The sequence below is a fragment of the Sciurus vulgaris genome (assembly GCF_902686455.1).
Source record: "Sciurus vulgaris genome assembly, chromosome: 4".
In the NCBI taxonomy this organism is placed as follows: domain Eukaryota; kingdom Metazoa; phylum Chordata; class Mammalia; order Rodentia; family Sciuridae; genus Sciurus; species Sciurus vulgaris.
Window position 1 is genome coordinate 161,993,429 of NC_136464.1, and position 18,883 is coordinate 162,012,311.

At 36.3% G+C, this 18,883-nt stretch overlaps 1 protein-coding gene across 7 annotated transcripts in view; it reads right to left on the reverse strand.

The window, feature by feature from the left end:
- The window catches only part of PAN3 (poly(A) specific ribonuclease subunit PAN3), a 161,868-nt gene that overhangs the window by 11,525 nt on the left and 131,460 nt on the right, over positions 1-18,883 (reverse strand). For 5 of the 7 annotated variants that reach the window (XM_079138574.1, XM_079138573.1, XM_079138572.1 and 2 more), the window contains 4 exons: positions 17,909-18,038; positions 17,422-17,486; positions 11,083-11,221; positions 6,802-9,746 (listed from right to left, as the gene is read on the reverse strand). In XM_079138574.1, the coding sequence (XP_078994700.1) occupies positions 9,606-9,746; positions 11,083-11,221; positions 17,422-17,486; positions 17,909-18,038 (475 nt within the window). In that variant the 3' untranslated portion in view covers positions 6,802-9,605. Of the gene's footprint in view, positions 1-6,801; positions 9,747-11,082; positions 11,222-11,339; positions 16,421-17,421; positions 17,487-17,908; positions 18,039-18,883 lie in introns of those variants that run through there. The other 2 variants (XM_079138576.1, XM_079138575.1) reach the window with 2 other exon arrangements.

Below are 18,883 nucleotides of genomic sequence, written 5' to 3' on the forward strand. Positions count from 1 at the left end.
GCCTCCACCAGGAACTAAATCTAAACAGAATCAGGTAAGGCCAGAAGAGGGAAGAAATATTTGCTCTCCTTCTATATCTTTACACAAAAGCTCCTGCAACAGCCGGCAGTAATATAAATCAGGTAATTAGAGGTTAAACAGAAGACTCCACTCAATTTCCAATGTCTTTCAGATCAAATAAGGATTCAGCAATTAGTGATAAAAAGAGAACCTTAGCTTTTCATGTGATATCTTGATTTTAATAATTAATTCTGAATAACCAAGAGATCTTAGTATATACCCTTTTTCCAAAGAAGAAAATCTATCAGGGGAGCTGAAGAAATAGCTCCTCTTGGAGAGCACTTCCCTAGCATGCGCAAGGGCCATGTTTCGAATCCCCAGCGCCTCAGAGAAGAAAATCTATTAGGATTCTGTTACTTAGCTTAAGGACTCAGGCTACATGAGTGCATCCTAAAAGTGGTTTCATCTAGTCTTCATGTAGAAAGAAAATGGAGCTTGTAGTAATGGGTATATCTAATTGCAAAGCATTTTTTCATTAAAGCAGCACTGAAAAGTTAAAACACTAACTGACAGTAATAGAAACATTTGCCACTTATGACAAAAATGGTTGGCACTAACAAAGAACAAGCACTTCCTTCTAGGACTTGTGAGATAATCTGTGTGTAACAATGTGGATGGAATGGGATTGAATGAAACCTTGTGCAGGTCTGTATCTAGTTAGTCCAAGAAATGATACTCAGACATTAGTTTCAGCCCAGGGGACAAATCTGTCCAAATGCTAAAAGATGTAACTTAGGTTTCTTCTTCTTCTTCTTTTTTTTAAATCTGTATCTTTTTTTTAACAGCCCATAAGAATGTCAAACATGAAACAGATACATGCTAGTCCCACTTAAATTGATTAAAGGAGGAGTGCATCTTTTACCGTGATAGTAACTTTATGTGTGTGTGTTTTTGTGTGTTTCGTGCATAACTATTTAAAGAAACTGGAATTTTAAAGTTACTTTTATACAAATCAAAAATATATGCTACAGATATAAGTAAGACATTGGTCCTACATTTCTAGTCATGATGAATGTATTTTGTATACTATTCATATAATAAAATTAACTTCCAAAAACATCTATTTATTTTGTCCCTAACTTGCTTATAAGTAAAAAAAAATAACGGTGGGGGGGGGGGTCATGAATGTCCCTAGGCAAAGGGGCAGGGAGGACTGGTATTTTGGAATATCTTGTTAAATACCAATTATTATGCACAGCACAAGAAAGATAACCAAATGCTACTAAAGAGAGGGCAGAGAGCCTTCCATCATTACTACACAATAGCTGCTCTAAGCAACTGAAACACTGCAAACTGTAAATAAATTAAAAAAAAAAAAATCAGAAACTAGGCAGATTGCCCAGAAAACCAAACACTAAAATGAATAAATTCATGAGACAAAGCATACACTAAGTGTGGGCTGCAGATGAAAGTACCCTCAATTAAAAAGAGGCAGTCTGCCCTAAACACTAATTTTCAGCTGATAAACAATTATCATAATTATAGGGTTGTGAGAATCTGCGTGCACATGTGTTAGAGGTTATGTGCAGGAAACCATACAAAATGACAGGCAAAAGCACGAAACAAAGAAGTTCCCTAAGAACAAAACTCTGCCAAGGAGTTTTCAGTTTGGTTTTGTGGATTATGTCCTAGAAGCAACAACTCGGGTAATAACTATTAAACATGGAATAAGTGACCAACACCTTGTCTTAAAGTGGCTATGCCTTTTACTACCTGCCTGACAACATCAGGATGAAGATAGATTGCAGACACATAAGGAGAAAAACTTAAGCCTACTTTCTTGTTGACAGAAGTGAGAAAAGGGGGATAAATGACTAATCTCAGTGAACTTGTAGTTAAGAGGGCAAGAGGCATTTACAACTTCAAGAAGCTGAAATCCTTTTGAAAATACTAGTTTTCATAACATAAACACACTCATTTGGATAAATGATTTGAAGAATGCTTGAGGAATCAGTTTTATATCATAGTTTGGAAATTTTTTCATGACTCTGGAAACATGATACATTTGGAAATTCCCCTGACCTCCAGCAGGATGGTTTAGTAAGGCTTATTGGACTTCTCAGTGTTAAACACACTACTAGATTTTTGGGTTTTACAGCTAGGGAATGTTGAAAAAAATATCCTGATCCCAACACAGGGCTGGCCAACTTTCTGAGGAAAAACAAAACACAACACAACCCCAAAATCCAACTAAATGCTGTTAGCATTCTATTTCTCGGTCTGGACTGTGGTACATAAATGTGTTCACTGTGTGATAATTCAGACTGCACTTAATTTGTGAACTTTTACATATATGAACATATGGGTATATGTATGAAATATTAAAAAAAAGATTATTAAATGAAAAAAATCCTGCCATTTATTACCATGACTTTTCATGGAAGAAACACCCATTTTGAAAAGAGGAAATGCTTAATAGATTATATTAACTATATTAACTCCCATATTTGAAATAAACCCATAGATGCTCCTCAGTTTGTCAAGATAAACCCATTGTAAACTGAAATTATCCTGACCCCACCAAATACCTAACTGAGCAGCACAGCACCACATAGAATGTTAGCTGTCCCTCCTTATGATCATAGGACTGAGTGGGAGCTGTGATCACTACTAGTGCCCAGCATCTCCAGGGAGGATCTGACCCTACAGCATTAGCTAAAGAAAGGATCCAAATTCAAATTTCCAAGTATTGGTTTTTATTAAACGTGTACTTTTACATCATCATAGAGTTGAAATATGTCTAATCACTGTAATTAGGCACTGTTATTGCCATCATTTGAGGTGTTTAATTAAACATGCCAGCAACTATTCTAAGTACTTTAAAGGGATAAACTCATTTAATTTCTTTTTATTTATTTTGATTCATTGCACATAATTTCTGAGGCAATCTAACATGATAGATATTATCAGCATACTCTTCACTTCAGTGAGAAAAATTAAAAAAAAAAAAAAAAAAAAAAACATCTGGGCTCATTTGTTCTGCTTTCCCTTCTTAATGACCAACCCAAGCATGCTGGTATACTTGACCTCTTCCTCTCATCAACTTAGATGTTGCTACAGCAATTAACTACCCCCTCACCCCCATGGGTTCCCCCCTTTCTACTGGACCTTACAACATGCTATTTGTCTTAGGAAATAAAAATTTGATCCCTAGTTTCTCCTCCAGCTACCACCCACTTCCTATTTCCCTTTACAGCAACTGGCTTCCAACTCTTTTTTTCCCCCAGTCAATCCTGCTCAAAGTCAGCAGTGACTTGCATGCTCACACTAGGACAGCTCTGCCTATCCATGACCTCATTGCTGAACAATGGCCAATTCTCAGTCCCAATCATACTTGACACATTAGCAGTTTCCTAAAAACACCTTCACTTTGATCCCAGAACATGACACTTTCTTCCTATCTCACTAGCTACTTCTGTCCCTTTGGCTCATTTTATACATCTTCTCTGACCCCTGAACATTGCTACAGGTACCCCAGGGCTCAGCCCTTGGAGTTTTTGTGTGTCTTTACTAATTCTCCTCATGACCTGAACCACCTCATGCCTCTAGGCGGCATTCTTAGGATGACTAAACTCCAAACACATGTGTACAAGGGCTAACCTGCTCTTTCTTTTTAATGTTCTGGAAGACTATTTTTCAAGGACAGATGACCCATATCACCCATCCCACCAGACCTTGGGCAAAGTACCCTTGCAACTCCTTCATCAAATCCCCTTCTCCCAGAATCAGAGATGGTTTTGTAAGTCACTTATAATAAAAAAATGTAGCCAGCATGACACTGCACGATGTGGAGGCTGGGTCAGAAAAGATCATGCACTTGCCTCCCATCTCTTGGTACTTTATTCTCCAAAAACTCCTGCTAGGGGCCAGCACCATGCTTGGAGAAGTCTAAGGCACATGGGGAGGCCACATATAGGTGCCCTGGTGGCCAGGCTTCAAGTCACACCAGTCCCAATATTTGGATTCCCAGCTGAGGCCCCAAAGCTAGCTGAGATAAGCCTTTGCATCTATGCTCTGTCCAAATTCCTGACCCACAGAATCCTAGAGCACAAAAAATGCTTGTTTTATGCCATTAAGTTTCAAGTTGTTTGTTACAAAAAAATAACCAGGATGTGTAAACATCTCAAATATAACAGGCCAAAACTCCCATTGATCTTGACTCCTTCACACATCCTCAAACTCCAGTCTTTCAATGCGGCACAATTCTCCTTCCTCTCAGCAGCAAGCCAAAACCTTGAGTCATTCTTGACTTTTCCTTACCCTACATCCAATGAACTGAACTTCCCTATTGGCTCCAGTTTTAAAATTTATCCAGAATATAACCACTTCACACCACCATCGCTGCCTGTCTAGACGTGGGGGAACTCGCACCATCTTTCACCTAGAAGGCTGCTGGAGCTTCCTACATAATGCTTCTCTTCCCCCAGACTGTTCTTAATGCAACAGATAGAGTGACCCTTTTGGAGGGCTGAATCATGTTCCCCTTCTGCTTAAAATTCTCCTGCCACTTCTTCTGAGGGCAAAAGCCAATTCCACAAGACACCCCCACCCTCTTGACCTTTCTGGGACCACTCCCTACTCTGCTTTAGTGGCACTCACCTCCTTGCCATTCCTCCAACATTCCTGTCACACTCCTTAACCTGGAATACTTTTCCCTCACTTATATGCAGGGCTGGCTCCTTTACTTCAAGTTCTTGCTCATATATCACCTTCTCAGTGAGGCTTCCAAACCAGACTAGCCACTATGAAACTAGACTGCCACTACCCCATTCCCGTCTACACAGGTAAAACGAAACACAGGATGGATAGGTAAATTTGAATTGCAGGTAGAGATATTTTTAGTATAAATATGGCCCATGCAATACTGGAGACATAAACTAAAAAAATCTTTCCCCTATCAACATCTCTTACCCTTGTTTTTTTTTTTTTTTTTTTTTTTTTTTTTTTTTTTTTTTAAACTGTTATTACGTTCTAACAATGACATACAGTTTTCCCTGAGTATCCAAGGGGAACTGGTTCCAGGGGACCCTGTGGATACCAAAACCCATGATGCTCAAGTTACTCATATAAAATGTTGGAGTATTTACACATAACTAGGCATGCATACTCCCACATACTTTAGATCATTTCTAGATGACTTGACACCTAATACAATGCAAATGCTATGGAAATAGTTGTACTCTATTGTTTAGGGAATGACAAGAAAAAGTCTGTACATATCCAATGAAGATGCAATTTTCCCCCTAATATTTTTAATCTGAGGTTGGCTTAATTTGTAGATGTGAAGACTAAGGGCCAACTATACTTGTCTACTTTCTACTAAGATGGAAGCTTTCAAAACAGAAAATTGTGCCTGTTGTGGCCAGAGCTTTTTCCTTGGTTCCTAGAACTACACCTGGCATATGATAGCCATTCAGTAAATACTTAAATGAGTAAATCCCAATTCATTCAACTGGCACTAAAGGATTGAGAAGTTTAACCAAGAACACAGAACTCTAAGTGTGCAGCCAGAATTTAAACTCAGGTACTTTTGTTTCAGCCAGCTGGTTTCTTAACCACCAAGTCATGCTGTTGTCAATAAATTGTACACACATGGATTTAAAAGTCTTCTTTCCTCTTCCTTCTCTTCCTCCCACTACAGTCTATATAAAAAGATTTTAAATGTGTTCTTCACTGTGTGTCTGCCAAAAGTGGAAGTACAAACCACTGCTACAGAGCATTTATTCAGAGCACAGGAAACAAAAAAATGATCAAGTTGCAAGAGTTTCAATTATCAGTGTATATCAAATGCAATACTAGCCTACCTAGCTTTAACAATTATTTTTCATGTCTTCCCCAAAGAAATTTAAGCTAAAAGACCTTCAAACATACCCTTCCATGCTAGGCAGACTAATCTTCCCTTTTTCCCCAGGAACCGCCAATATGCACCCAATTCCCATTGGAATCCATGGACATTCTTTCGATATCCTTCCACAAGAAAGGCTTCCTGCACTGCCCTCCCTTCTCCAATTTCCATAAAGCCACAGGAGAGTTCTCAAACTAGAAATGATCCTTCTACCCTCTAATACCCTTCACCTATTCTTCAAGCCCTTACTGCTTTCGATTCTGCACTGTATTTTTTTAAAATTTTCCCTTCAAATGCACAGGTCTTACACACACACACACACACACACACACACACACACACACCACTCAATACCCAGGCTCAACAGATGTCAACATTTTGCCATTATTTCCTATCCTTTTATTCTGAATAATGTTTCTGGAGAAACAGGGAGAAGGAATGCTTCTCATCCATATGACAAATTAAGTAGTCAAAGACTAGCTAGCTATAAGGCTGGGGTGCCACTCATTGGTAAAGTGCTTGCCTACCATGTATGAAGCCCTGGGTTCCACCTCCAGCACCACACACACACAAGCGGTTATACCTCATTCCCTATTCATCTTTTCTCTCAACTATCTTATGAGTCTTGTATGAAAATGCTTGTGTGTAACTATTCATTTTGTAATTAGTAAGTTCCCAAATCTGTAGTCTTAGTTCCTAGAACAGATCCAAGGACAAAGTAGGTAGGCATTTAACAAATAACTAATAAATTAATGAATAAATGTTGCCATTTCATCCAATGACAAAAATTCTTCCAAAATACTTAATACACAACCTTTTAAAAACCCAATCATAAGACAAATGTCACTCTGTTATATGTTATATGAACTGGTACCCCACCTCAAAAAAAGGACAAATTTATCTCTGTAATTCTTTATTAAAAATACTGCTGTACACATAGAGACTGAAAACAGGATTAAAGATGAATAACACATATTGGGATCATGACATTAGAACTTAACATACTGGTGCTTTTTAGGGAAGTTGTTGACGTCCAGATCACAGAATGAAAGTTGAAAGCAAAACACAAGGGTACCCTCGAAAATATTTACAATGAAGTAAATATGCTAACAGAATTTAAAATAGGTACAAAAAACTGAAATGACCAACGTTACATGATTTTAAGGGTTGTCCTTTCTGTGCTTTTATCTGTCATAACAGGAAGGTATGGGAAGTTTATATCCTTAATTTGACTATCCTCAGATATTAAAATCTTCCTATGGATTAAAGACTAACTTTTAGACAACCTCAAATGGAATTACACTATGGAAAAGAGGGCTCCCCCAAAAAACACCTAAGCAGAACTGAGAGTTCTTTTGAAAAACCATTCCCAATAAAAAACTAAATGAAAAATAAATATAAAACAAAGCTTAAAAAAAATATGCATTACCTGACACCAACTGTTCTCTGGCTGACAATATTTACTCATGGAAACATATCAGCTGTCTACCTTTTATATTCAAACCAAGTCCTGAGGTTAGGGGCTGAAGCAAACTAGCATTTATGATGCAGACATTCTTGGGTTTGTGATGTGAACTTGCCTTGCAGAGGGAAGTTTGCTGGTCTATACAGAATGAGAGATTCAAGCCCTATTTTACCCCTGCCATTCCTTAGCTTTCACAAAACATTGGTCCACAAATTAAAATTTTCAAAAAGTTCCCAGACCCCAAAACTAAAATAGATGATCCCCTTTCATTTTCAAAGAAAACAATATTGGAAAAAATCTCCAGCCCGCTTATAAATTAAGCATTTCATATTTCTTCTAGAATACAAGTAGTTCTTTTTGTACAAAAGAATTACAATATGATTTGTCAAAAAACATATAAAAAGACAGCTGCTCTTTCTCAAATACATGAGCTAATGATAAAAGACTTTTGCATGTTAATGTCTCCAAGTTCTTGTTCCTTTTACATAAAAAAGAACATTATGGTGGCAAATGTTAATTATCCTTTGAATATTGAACATTATGTTCTTTTAAAATCCATCCAGATCAAATGCAATAATTGATTTTCTTGTTAACTCAACAACTGATGCTACCAATCGTGGACTCAAACACTTGTTAAAATGTGTAAAGCGTGTCTCTGGTCTTCAAAGCTTTCAGGTGAAGAGAGGTGCTTTTTCTTGATGCAAATCTCAAGGCAGAGAAAAATTATTTTAAAGCTTATAAAAAAGTGGACAGAGAAATATTAAAAACTTCTCTGAAATATACAAATATGTACTATTATTAAAATTGAAGACAGTAACATCAGTTGCAAGTGCTTGGAAGTCTATCCTGACCTTCTGAGTTTCCACATTTTCTTCATAGTTGCATGGTGAGCACCCAGTGCTAGTAAAACATTCAGTGCTGGGAAAGGAGATAGAGTCTTCATTACTGTTTTTTAAGAAAGAAAATTCCTATGTATTTGGCAGTCTTCAGTATCAAAGTATAGGTATTTCATTAACTAGAAATTCCATGAATACCCAAGTTTGGCGACAATTGCAAGTCCAAAGAGTAAGAAAGTTACGAGGAAAATTCCAAACTTTTGAGATGGACTTATTCAGGAAGATTCCGCAGAGTGAGTTATTATCAAAAGTACTATTACTTTGGGCTAAGCAGTGACTGCAAAGGCACAGCAGATCATTATCCCTCCAGATTCAGGCTGTAAAATGTCAGAAAGCTCTTGATGCCAGACCACTGCTGTGTTAAGTTCATCTTCTGAACAGTGTCTCTGTGTCTGTATCCAGTGTAAAGTACCATTATAAAGCTGTGGTTCAAAGAACAGAACTTTATACAAAAAAAAAGAAAGAAAAAAAAAAAAAAAAAAAAAGCAAACTGGAAATAACCTAAAGTAATATACTCCTCAACTTTAGGCCTTCAACACAATTTCTTCATTTTTTTTTCTATTAAAAAATTGCATAAATGACTAGCAGGCAAATGCCTTTTTTTTAAAAAAGGCTCTGGGTGAATTTGGAGCAAAGAGCTAAACATGCTCCTTGAGTTACTATTTATCTGATCCTTCTTCATAAAGGGATTTAAATCAAGTAGTAGGGGAATTCATATCCAACAATTCACTGATATTTCTCTTTGTGTATTCTTAAAAACAAAACAAACATCTCATTTTGAACTAACAGTGGGTGGCATATAGAGCTTGCATACAATATTCTTACAAGAAATATGCACTATACTGCACTTGTATGAAATTATTTACCTGGTCCATTATGTCATTCAGGGCAACCCATCCCCAAAAGAACAAATTCTGCAACCCTCAATGGCAAAAATGCTGCCCAGTATGGTTTCTCAAAAATGTCCTTGCAAATAGTTTCCCTTAATAAGTATACAATGTGGCAAAAGTTCAAAGATCAGAAAAAAGTCTTTAAAAAATTAAAATTAGTGCATACAACAAGTGGAAAAAACAAAAGCAGGAGCATCATTCACCTGATGGTGCTCCTTGATCTGAAATGAATTCTTCACAGACAGAGCCTCCAATGGTAGCCAGAGCTCTTGAATAAGTGAAACATTCTTCCTTTCAAGTAACAGTGCACCTGACCCAAGTGCAAGCAGCTTTGCTCATCTCCTGTTTGTTTCCCCAATGTGAAAGGAGATGATGAAAACAGTTCAGCTGTAGTGCAATTTGCTATTTGTTAAGTTCCTCAGCCAAGTCCTGCGTGTTTTTAGCAAATACTACAACTGACCATTTGCAGCTGCAATCAGTTCTTGAAAAGTATTTTCAAAGCAGCGCTTTAAGTCACTGTAAGTCACCACAAGTACACTCTTCTCATCTCTGGAAATCAGGCTTATTTTTTCTGGCACACCTGCATCTAGCTGAAACAGACAGATACACAAAATATGAAGTTTGTAGCATGTGGAAGAGAATCTACTTTATTTTAGGACATTTCCAACAGTGATAACTGAAATACCTTTTAAAAATTTGATACAATCCCTTTCAGATATCTATAAATATTTTATCACTAGCCAGTGTGCACCTGATTTTTAAACTCAGATGTTTTTCAGATACTCCCTTATGTCCCTCACGATTAAATATTTGTTTGCACTAGAATATGATTACACACCACTGATTTACAAGTTTGGTCTAAAGACAGTTTAGGCCAAGGGTCTGTAAATATTTTCTGTAAGGGGCTAGAATGTAATGTTTTAGGTTTGGGGGAACACATACTAATCTCTGTCACATACTTTTTTGTTCGTTTGTTTTTTCCCTCCAACCTTTCAAAAAAAATGAAACTATTTTGGCTTGTAGGGATATAAAAGAACAGCTGTGAAATGGATTTGCCTCCTGACCATAGTTTGCCAATCCCTGGTTTACACATAAACCTACACAAAGATTAGAATTTACTTTTAAACATCAGTTCCAGACTCTGCACTTCCATAAATTCATTAAAAAAAAAAAAAAAAAAAAAGTGTTCCTCCTTTCCTCTGTAAATTCTTTTAGCACTTTCAAACTTTTTTTTTGTTTTTCGGGTGTGGGGTACTGGGGATTGAACTCAGAGGCACTTCACCACTGAGCTACATGCCCAGCCCTTTTCTTTTGATTTTGAGAGTCTTGCTATGTTGTCGAGTCTGGCTCGAACTTGTGATCCACTTGCGATACTCCTGCTTCACCCTCCTCAGTCACTGGGATTACAGGTGAGCACCACCAGGCCCGGCTCCTAGCACTTTCAAAAATATATAGCTCACCTCTCACAAAAAGTTTATGATATATTTCTAATTAATTCATCTAATCACCAAATTCACCACTTACACCACTTTTACACATTTATTATTATAATATGTGTAGTTGACAATATATGAACCGTTAACAGTATCAGTCACAATTTTTAAAAACATTAAAAAATAATTTTTCTGTTTTCCCATTCGTTGTTTTATTTGATACCACAAAATTACATGTAAATAAAATATAGTATAAAAGGGGCAAAGCGGTCATTTTGTGACACTTTACTATAAAATATCCACAATAAAAAATTCTGGAATTATTCATGCAAGGTGTTAGAAAATCTTCCTATACTAGAAAATCATGAAAAAATATCTTGTTGACCACGGAAGGAGTATACTCTGATTTCTTAAGTCTCCTGATATTTGTATAAGATGCAACTCTATAAATTATAGGTAGCATTGTGATCTTCAAAATCCAGATACAAATTACCTTGTTAAGACAAGAAATGATATGACTGAGGTCAATCCAGGGAGCACCTGCTTCTGTCACCTGATGAAAAAGATGATCCCTAAAGAGTTTCAACAGATAACGGTCTCCAGTCTCTGACCAAGTAGGATCCTTCTGAAACCTGGGGGAAGTTAATATTTTACCTCAGTAACTCATGCTGTATGCCACATGGCCACCTGTTTAGTTCTCAAGATTCAAAACTAATTTTTATTTTTTCCTTAAGATAAGATACTAAAGGATTTTGTGCTTTTTTTTTTTTTTAATCACTAAACACAGAAGTATATACATTTCAATTCTGAGGGGCAATAACCCTCTATGAATTATTTTACCTCCTTGTTTCAGACCCTATTATTAGACAAAATGGAGAACAAATAAAATAGAAACTTTAGATATCTTTAGACTGAAGTTGTAAGAGAATAGTCTTTTCTCCTTCCTTCTTCCATCAATGAGCACAAAACAGAAAAATGTTCAGGAAAAAAAAAGGCAGATTTTTGTTAACTGCCATTTCACCTAAAGGAAAGCTGCAAAAAACTAGAGAACCAGATGACCACTGTTAGTTTTCAGTGATCTTAGGAACTGACAGTCCAGTGGGGAAACAGATGTTATTCAAATAATCAAAGAAAGTGTTAACTACATATTCATATAATGCTATGATATAGAATGGAAACATGGATTCATCTGGGAGGAAGGTTTTACAGAGGAAGTAGTGGCTGCTCTTCCAGAGGAAGAGTGCTCCTTGATTCAGAGATTGGTATTTGTAAAGGACAACATGGAGCACTGAAGAAACTCGAGAAAGGTGTTTCTGAATGTAGTTTAAAAAAAAAAAAAAAGAGGAGAAAGAGAAAGTGTCAATACAGAACATAAAGGGAGGGAAGGCAAGGAGGACAAGGAAGGAGGAGCCAGAAAGAAGACAAGGTCAAAGAATGAGATGAGAGAAGAAGAGGGGAAGGAAAAACTGAAGTGTGTGTGTGTGAGACCTGAAGCAAGAATGAAAAATAAACAGATAGGGACCACAGTATGCAGCCTTGAGTTATATTTAAAAACAGGGACCTGGTGGGGCTTGTAGCTCAGTGGTAGAATGCTCGGCTAGCATGTGGAAGACTCAATCCCTAGTACCATCAAAAGTCACTCTGGAGAACTCCAATTAAAAATGCAGATTAAACATATCCATTTATCTTGGCTCCCTTTCAAAACCTCACCAAATGAACAGTGAATGTTTTAAAAAGGATGATAAACACAAGAAAAAGGGATTAGAAGTAACAACAGTAGATAAGAGATGTTCACAAAATTTTGGAAAGTGAAAAGCAGATGGGTTAAATGTTATGACTTAGTGAACTAGACAAAAAGAAACCCTGATGTTACAAGGGTTGTAGTAAGGGGGAAGCCCACAAAAAGAAGCCACACAGGTGAGGATCAGGAACTGACAGGGGCCATGACAGGTGGAGGTATGGACTGAAGCTGAAATCAGCAGAATAGATTACTCATCTCAGCCATGCTCCTACCTCTCTGCCTGGAAGAAATACAGATGTTTACTTTCTAGAAAGGATGAATCAGAAAAGCTCCAGCTCCAAGGATGCCAGCAAAACAGTAGCTGAGGAGCTGAAGAGTGGTGGGTAAGACTATTCAACAAACACCTTCCCCCGCCTGGTTTCCAAACTATGGTTATAAGGCTTATACCATGAACAAAAGGTTAGGAAATTCTTTCCAAGGGATGCCAAACTGCCCCAGAAAGAAGACATTTCGGAGTGCACTAAAATCAAACAAAAACCAAGCTTAATAATAGTATATAGCCTTATCTAAAGAAAAGCTCAGCATTCTATAATCCCTACCCTCACACAGAGCTTTCCAATTAACTTTTTAGGACCTCATTTTTAATAGGAATGGATGGCCAAGTGTACAAAACCCTTTGAAGAGAAAATAAAACAAAATAAAGCAAGCCCTTATTTCCTAAGACATTAGAGAAAACAGATCAAATCCCACTCCCCTACTCCCAAAGACCAACCACCACCAAAAATTCTGTCACTGACAAGAATGATATGAAACAAACCCTGGAAGAACAGAAACATTTTGGGAAATTTAAAGTGAGAGCAGAAATTTTAAAATTCAAAGAAGGATTAGAACAAAACTTTAGAGAAAATGAAACCGAGATAATGTCCCAAAAGAATAATAAGATAAGAGACAGAAAATAGGAGAACACTAGAAAAACCACAAAAATCTAACATCTGAGCAATAGGAATTACTGGAAGGGGGGAAAAAGTTACTGAAGAAATAGTGAAGATCAGGTCCCAGAACTGAAAGACTTAAGTTTCCAAGATTAAAAGGACCCACCTGTTCATTCATCATTTTGAATCTAAAACTCACACCAAGGAGCATTACTGTGAATTTCTGAACATTAGTGGCAAAACCCCTAAAAGCTTGGAAGAAAGGGAAGGATTTGGAGAGAAAATGGCTTTAAATCTGTCTGGCAGTTAAACAACAATGGAAAAATGTTTCACACTGTGAATAAAACTATCTTTAGTTTTAATAAACACAATTAATGAAGTGCAATTAAAGTATAGGAATCAGACAGGAGGAAATGTAACTATCATTATTTGCAGATGGTAAGATCATATACTGGGAAACCCAAAAATCTATGGAAAAATTAGCCAAACAATAAGGTATCAGGGGTACAAAATCACAGAATTCAATTAATTTGCATGAATAACAATAACAAGTGGTAAAAAGACAGAAGGGGGGCATAAAATACTTGAGAGTAAAATTCAGTGTGCTATATTATGAAGTCATATGCTACTGAAGAATATAAAAGTAGACATCAATGAATAAAATGACATGCCATGATCTTCAAGATGACTAAGTATCTAAAACTACAAATGTTCCCCTAAGTTTTACTGACACTCATAAGAAGTCATCTTCCCTATATAAATACCATCAGATTTATTCTTTTATAAACAATTAAATGAACTGATTAACAGTTTTTGGAACACAATGAAAAAAACAGTGAAATGGAAATGGAAAAGAATGAACACTACTAGATTTGGCAGAGGTGGAAGGCCTCCACTAGGGACTGAACCCAAGGGTGCTTTACCACTGAGCTACATCTCCAATCCTTTTTTTTTTTTTTTTTTGAGACCATCAAAGTTGCTGAGGCTGGCCTTGAACTTGCAATCCTCCTGCCTCAAATTCCTGAGTTTCTGGGATTACAGGGTTTACTGCCTGTATCCAGGATTTTAAAATTCCTACCATTAAAAGAGTATGTAGGAGGTGTTGCATCATACTGTGGAGAAAAGTTAGACAATTTAAAAACAGTTTTTTATCTACTAGGTAGTTATCTGGGGGGAAAAAGGCTGGATTCATACCTTATACCCTACATTATTTCTAAATATATATTCATGGCTTCTAGAAGAAGCCATGAAGTAATTCCTGCACACCCCAGAGTGGAAAGAACTATGACCCAAAACCCAGAGGCATAGAAGTTAGATCACTGACTACACACATAAAATGTCTGCATAAGGGGGAAAAAATGAGCAAAGTCAGAAGAAAAAATGACCAGCATTAAAAAAAAAAAAAAAAAAAAATCACAGAGTGAATATCTCTAGATCTTATCTACTTCAATAAGGAAGACAAGCAATTCAGCCAAAAATAAAAATGAAAGAAGAATAGGAACAGATAGAAAAGAAAAAGAAACTGATATAAAACCAAAAAGGATACTCAAATAATCCCCTTAAGAGTAAATTCAAGCTAAAACTGCACTGAAGTCAATTTCTCATCTATCAGGTCAATCAAACACCAAAAGTTTGAAAAAGGTATTGGTGGTGAGGCACTCTCATAAATTGTACAATTTTTTTCTGCAACAGCTCTGAAATTATAGCAACACCTCCATTAACTAGCAATTACAGTTGTGCCTACCATTGTGCACACACAAACTAAGTCACATAATTTAGTCCCTACAGCATGTTTGCACTAGCAAAATACTAAAAACAACACAAATTGTCCATCCACAGGGAACTGAGGAAATAAAGTATATCCATGGAATGAATCATTATTTGCCCATAAAATGCGAGAAAACATAGTTTAAAAGCTAAGAGCACAGACTCTGAAACCACATAATCTAGATTCAAATCCTGAATCCTGGCTCATGTACTTTCTAATTATGTGGCCTTAGACAAGCTACTAAACCCATCTGTGCTTCAATTTCTGTTAAATCAGGATAGCAACAGTATTTCTGTCACAGAGTAATCATGAAGAGTAAATCAGGTCCTACATGTATACTGTTTAGAATAGTGCTTGCCATATTCTCAACATAAACATTAAGACTTTCAAAGTAAATTCTTAAGAGAAAAAAGTAACACGCAGAGAACACTGAGTATGGTTTACAATTCTTATATTTAAAAGAGGAAGCCAGGCATGGTGGTACATGCCTGTAATCCCATTTACATGGCAGGCTAAGGAAAGAAGATTGAAAGTTTAAGGTCAGCCTGAGCAATTTAGTGAGATCCTGTCTTAAAGTAAGATAAAAAGGGCTGGGGATATAGTTCAGTGGTACAGTGTTGCCTAGCATGGGCAAGGCCCTGGGGTCAATCCCAAGCACCAAAAAAAAAGAAAAAAAAAAGGGGGGGTGGTGGTGGTGGTGGATAACATATAGCAGTATATGTAACTCAGGAAGTATATAGAAAAAATTAAAATTTAAGTACTAGTGGGGGCAAATGGTGAGGATGAGGATGTCAGGTCTCAAAAGAGAGACTATTTTTTACCAGAAACCTTTTTCTGTCTTTTAAAATTGGTGATATATAACCTAATAAAAAAATTAAATCTGAAAATTTTTCTTAGGACAACTAGGAATTTTATATGCAGTTATACTATCAATAAGATGTGAAAACAGAATGAAGATATTTTTGGGATATCTTAAGGACTCAAAAAACTCACCTTTCACAGGAAGCTACAGGAGGATGTGCTCCATTAAATCAAAAGAATAAATCAAGGGGGGAAAAAAAAGCAAGAAACAGGGTGTCCAACACAAAGGGAGAGATAAGGAGAACTCCCAGGACAAGAGTGAAGGGAAGCTCCAGGTCTAAAGTATGCATGTGGGCAGGGTGTAAACACAACCAGCCCAGATGGGAACAGGAGGATGGGGGTTCTCAGGGAAATTTCTCTACGGGGGAGGGGGAAAAAAAAAAAAGGAACTGATAAGTTACCTAGTTTTGAAAGGTGTTTTATAACTCTGGCAGAGTGTTTGCAATGAACTCGTGGTAAATACTTTTTCCTTTGCTTAGTTTTCTATATAAGACAATTATCAACTCCAGGAAAACATAAACCAAAAAAACTGCACAGAAGAAAGGAAATATAATTATGCTTTACTATGTAGTGCAGCTACAAATAATACTTACCTACTCATAACAATGTCAACATTGGCTATAGATTTAACTCAAAATTATGGGTTAAGTAGCACATTGTGAGACAGTGTGTTGTGTGTGTGTGAGGAGGAAAGGTGATGAGCTGAATTCAATACTTAAAAAAAATCAAGAAACAGCAGTTTAGGCATAGATTGTAAAGTACAAATATAAATACCAGACAACACAGCTAAAAGAGTTTTCAAAACAACAGTTCAACATATAATATGTCTTCTTCATTTAGAAAAATTATTAGGGAAAATTGAGTCTTTAGACTTTGAAAATAGGTAGTGAACTTGAATTTCATGAGTAGGAGAAAAAATCCCACAAGCAATGATACTTATCTAATACCTATTACTTCAACTAATAGATGAAACAATTCTGAAATATAACTTACACTATAGTTACAATAACTGCAATTCTGTTCTATCCTTGACAGTTATATAGTATAAACATCAACTCTGCTTATTAAGAGATAAGTAACTTTAACCAACAAACAGGGTAGAATCAGAGTAAAATGGTAATGTCTTCCTAATGTTATCAATATGATGGCAATAGAAATGTACTTTAATAGAAAATAAGAGGCATGCAACAATTGGAGATTCTAGAATCTCTGAATGGACCACAGAAAATTGATTTGATCGGGCTTTCAAAAAGGAGACAGGTATTTGTCAAATGTTCCCTCAGGTGCAAACCATGATACAGATTTCTAACAATGTATTTTCTGTATGTGTTCATGTGTATACAATTTATAAGGACAACCACACCAAGGCTGTGGCCTAAAGAAATAGCACCCTAATGATTAACAGGTCACTTCACATGAAAATTTTTCCTTTTTCCAAATAAAACCAGTAAGAATAAGGTATATTCTTTCTTGTATCATAAAATAGTGCCCTTGACTGAAAATACATTGTAAAATACTTTAAATCCTTACTCTGGCCTCTCATTGATTGTTCCCAATTTTGCTAGAAGTCTAAACAGTCTTCCATTTTGAACCTCCTATAAAAACATTTTAAAAAGAGAATGTTAATGTTCCAGCTAATTCAACATAAAAACCAAAATTTACAAAAACTGAAATTCTGTACTAATGCAATCATTAAGCAATAAATTCTAATATCCCCACCAAACTTTTGGTCATACTTTTAAAATTCAACAAGTCTATTATGCAGATGACCCATTTTTAGGAACTGTTAGAGTAACTCAGGTGAAAAATCAAGATTTTTGTCACATACCAAAGACATGAATGAAAAAGAAAACAATACCCAGAGGACATAAAAAATTAAATTACTAAACATTCAGCATGTACAGAAATAGGCAATCTCAATTAGGCACTATATTCAGTACATTAATTACTACATTTTATAACTACTTATACACACAGATCTAAGTATGTGTACAGTCTTTTTAACTACACTTTTTACCTTTGCAAGGTCTTCTTCAATGACATCATTTCTCATTTGAGCAGCATCCAATTGAGTATAAAATCGAGCACCAATCATGGGCATGATGTCATTTACACTTCGCATCCTATTTTGGTCAGTCAACAAATACCTAATCAGGATAAAGAGGAATCACTTGAATATTTAGCATGCAATTAAAAAAAAAAAAAAAACCACAAATACATAGTTATTGCTTTTTTCATCATCTAGTGGACACAATCTGAAAATATACTTTTCATGTAAGTCAGGTTCACCTTTAAAGCTTAAATATTATTTCTCTTCTTGGAAGGATTTTAAGAGCCAATGGAAAACATGTCTCTTTTTCTACATTTTCACTACTGTGGATGTGAGGAAGGAAAATAGAGGAGGGTTCCACTTACCCATTTCAATCCTCAAACCCTTCTTTATAATAGTGCTAGATGAAAAAATTGTTACAAACTTTTTGAGAGGAGTGAAACACTGAGTGGCTGTGGGGTTGGGAGTTTTTCCTGTTGCTCATCAAAGGTAATTTTTGCTGGTTGGTTTCAAGATGGAGGTCTTGCTATATTGCCCAAGCTGGTCTTGTACTGTTGAGCTCAAATGATCTTCCTGCCTCAGTCTCCAAGTATATGGGACTACAGGTGCACACCACTGCACCTGGCCAAAAATAATTTCTGAAACTAAAACTTGGTCTTCAATTTTGCTAAACTGAAAGAGCCCCAGCTTTTTAGGAAGTTGTCTTCTGCTCTGCCACTTTACCAACTGTCATCATATATTCATCTCTCAGAAATCTTAATGTAGTAACACAGATCAGAAGAGTCCAGTTCAATTTCTTCTATTGTTATATCCAAGGCAGAACGTATTACACATTTCAAAAGCTACCTGTTAGAACATAATGTTTTCCAATCATGTTACTGCTTATTCTATAGGTAAGCCATTCTCTGACCTACATTAAAGAAGTCTCCCCCTTTCACTCTT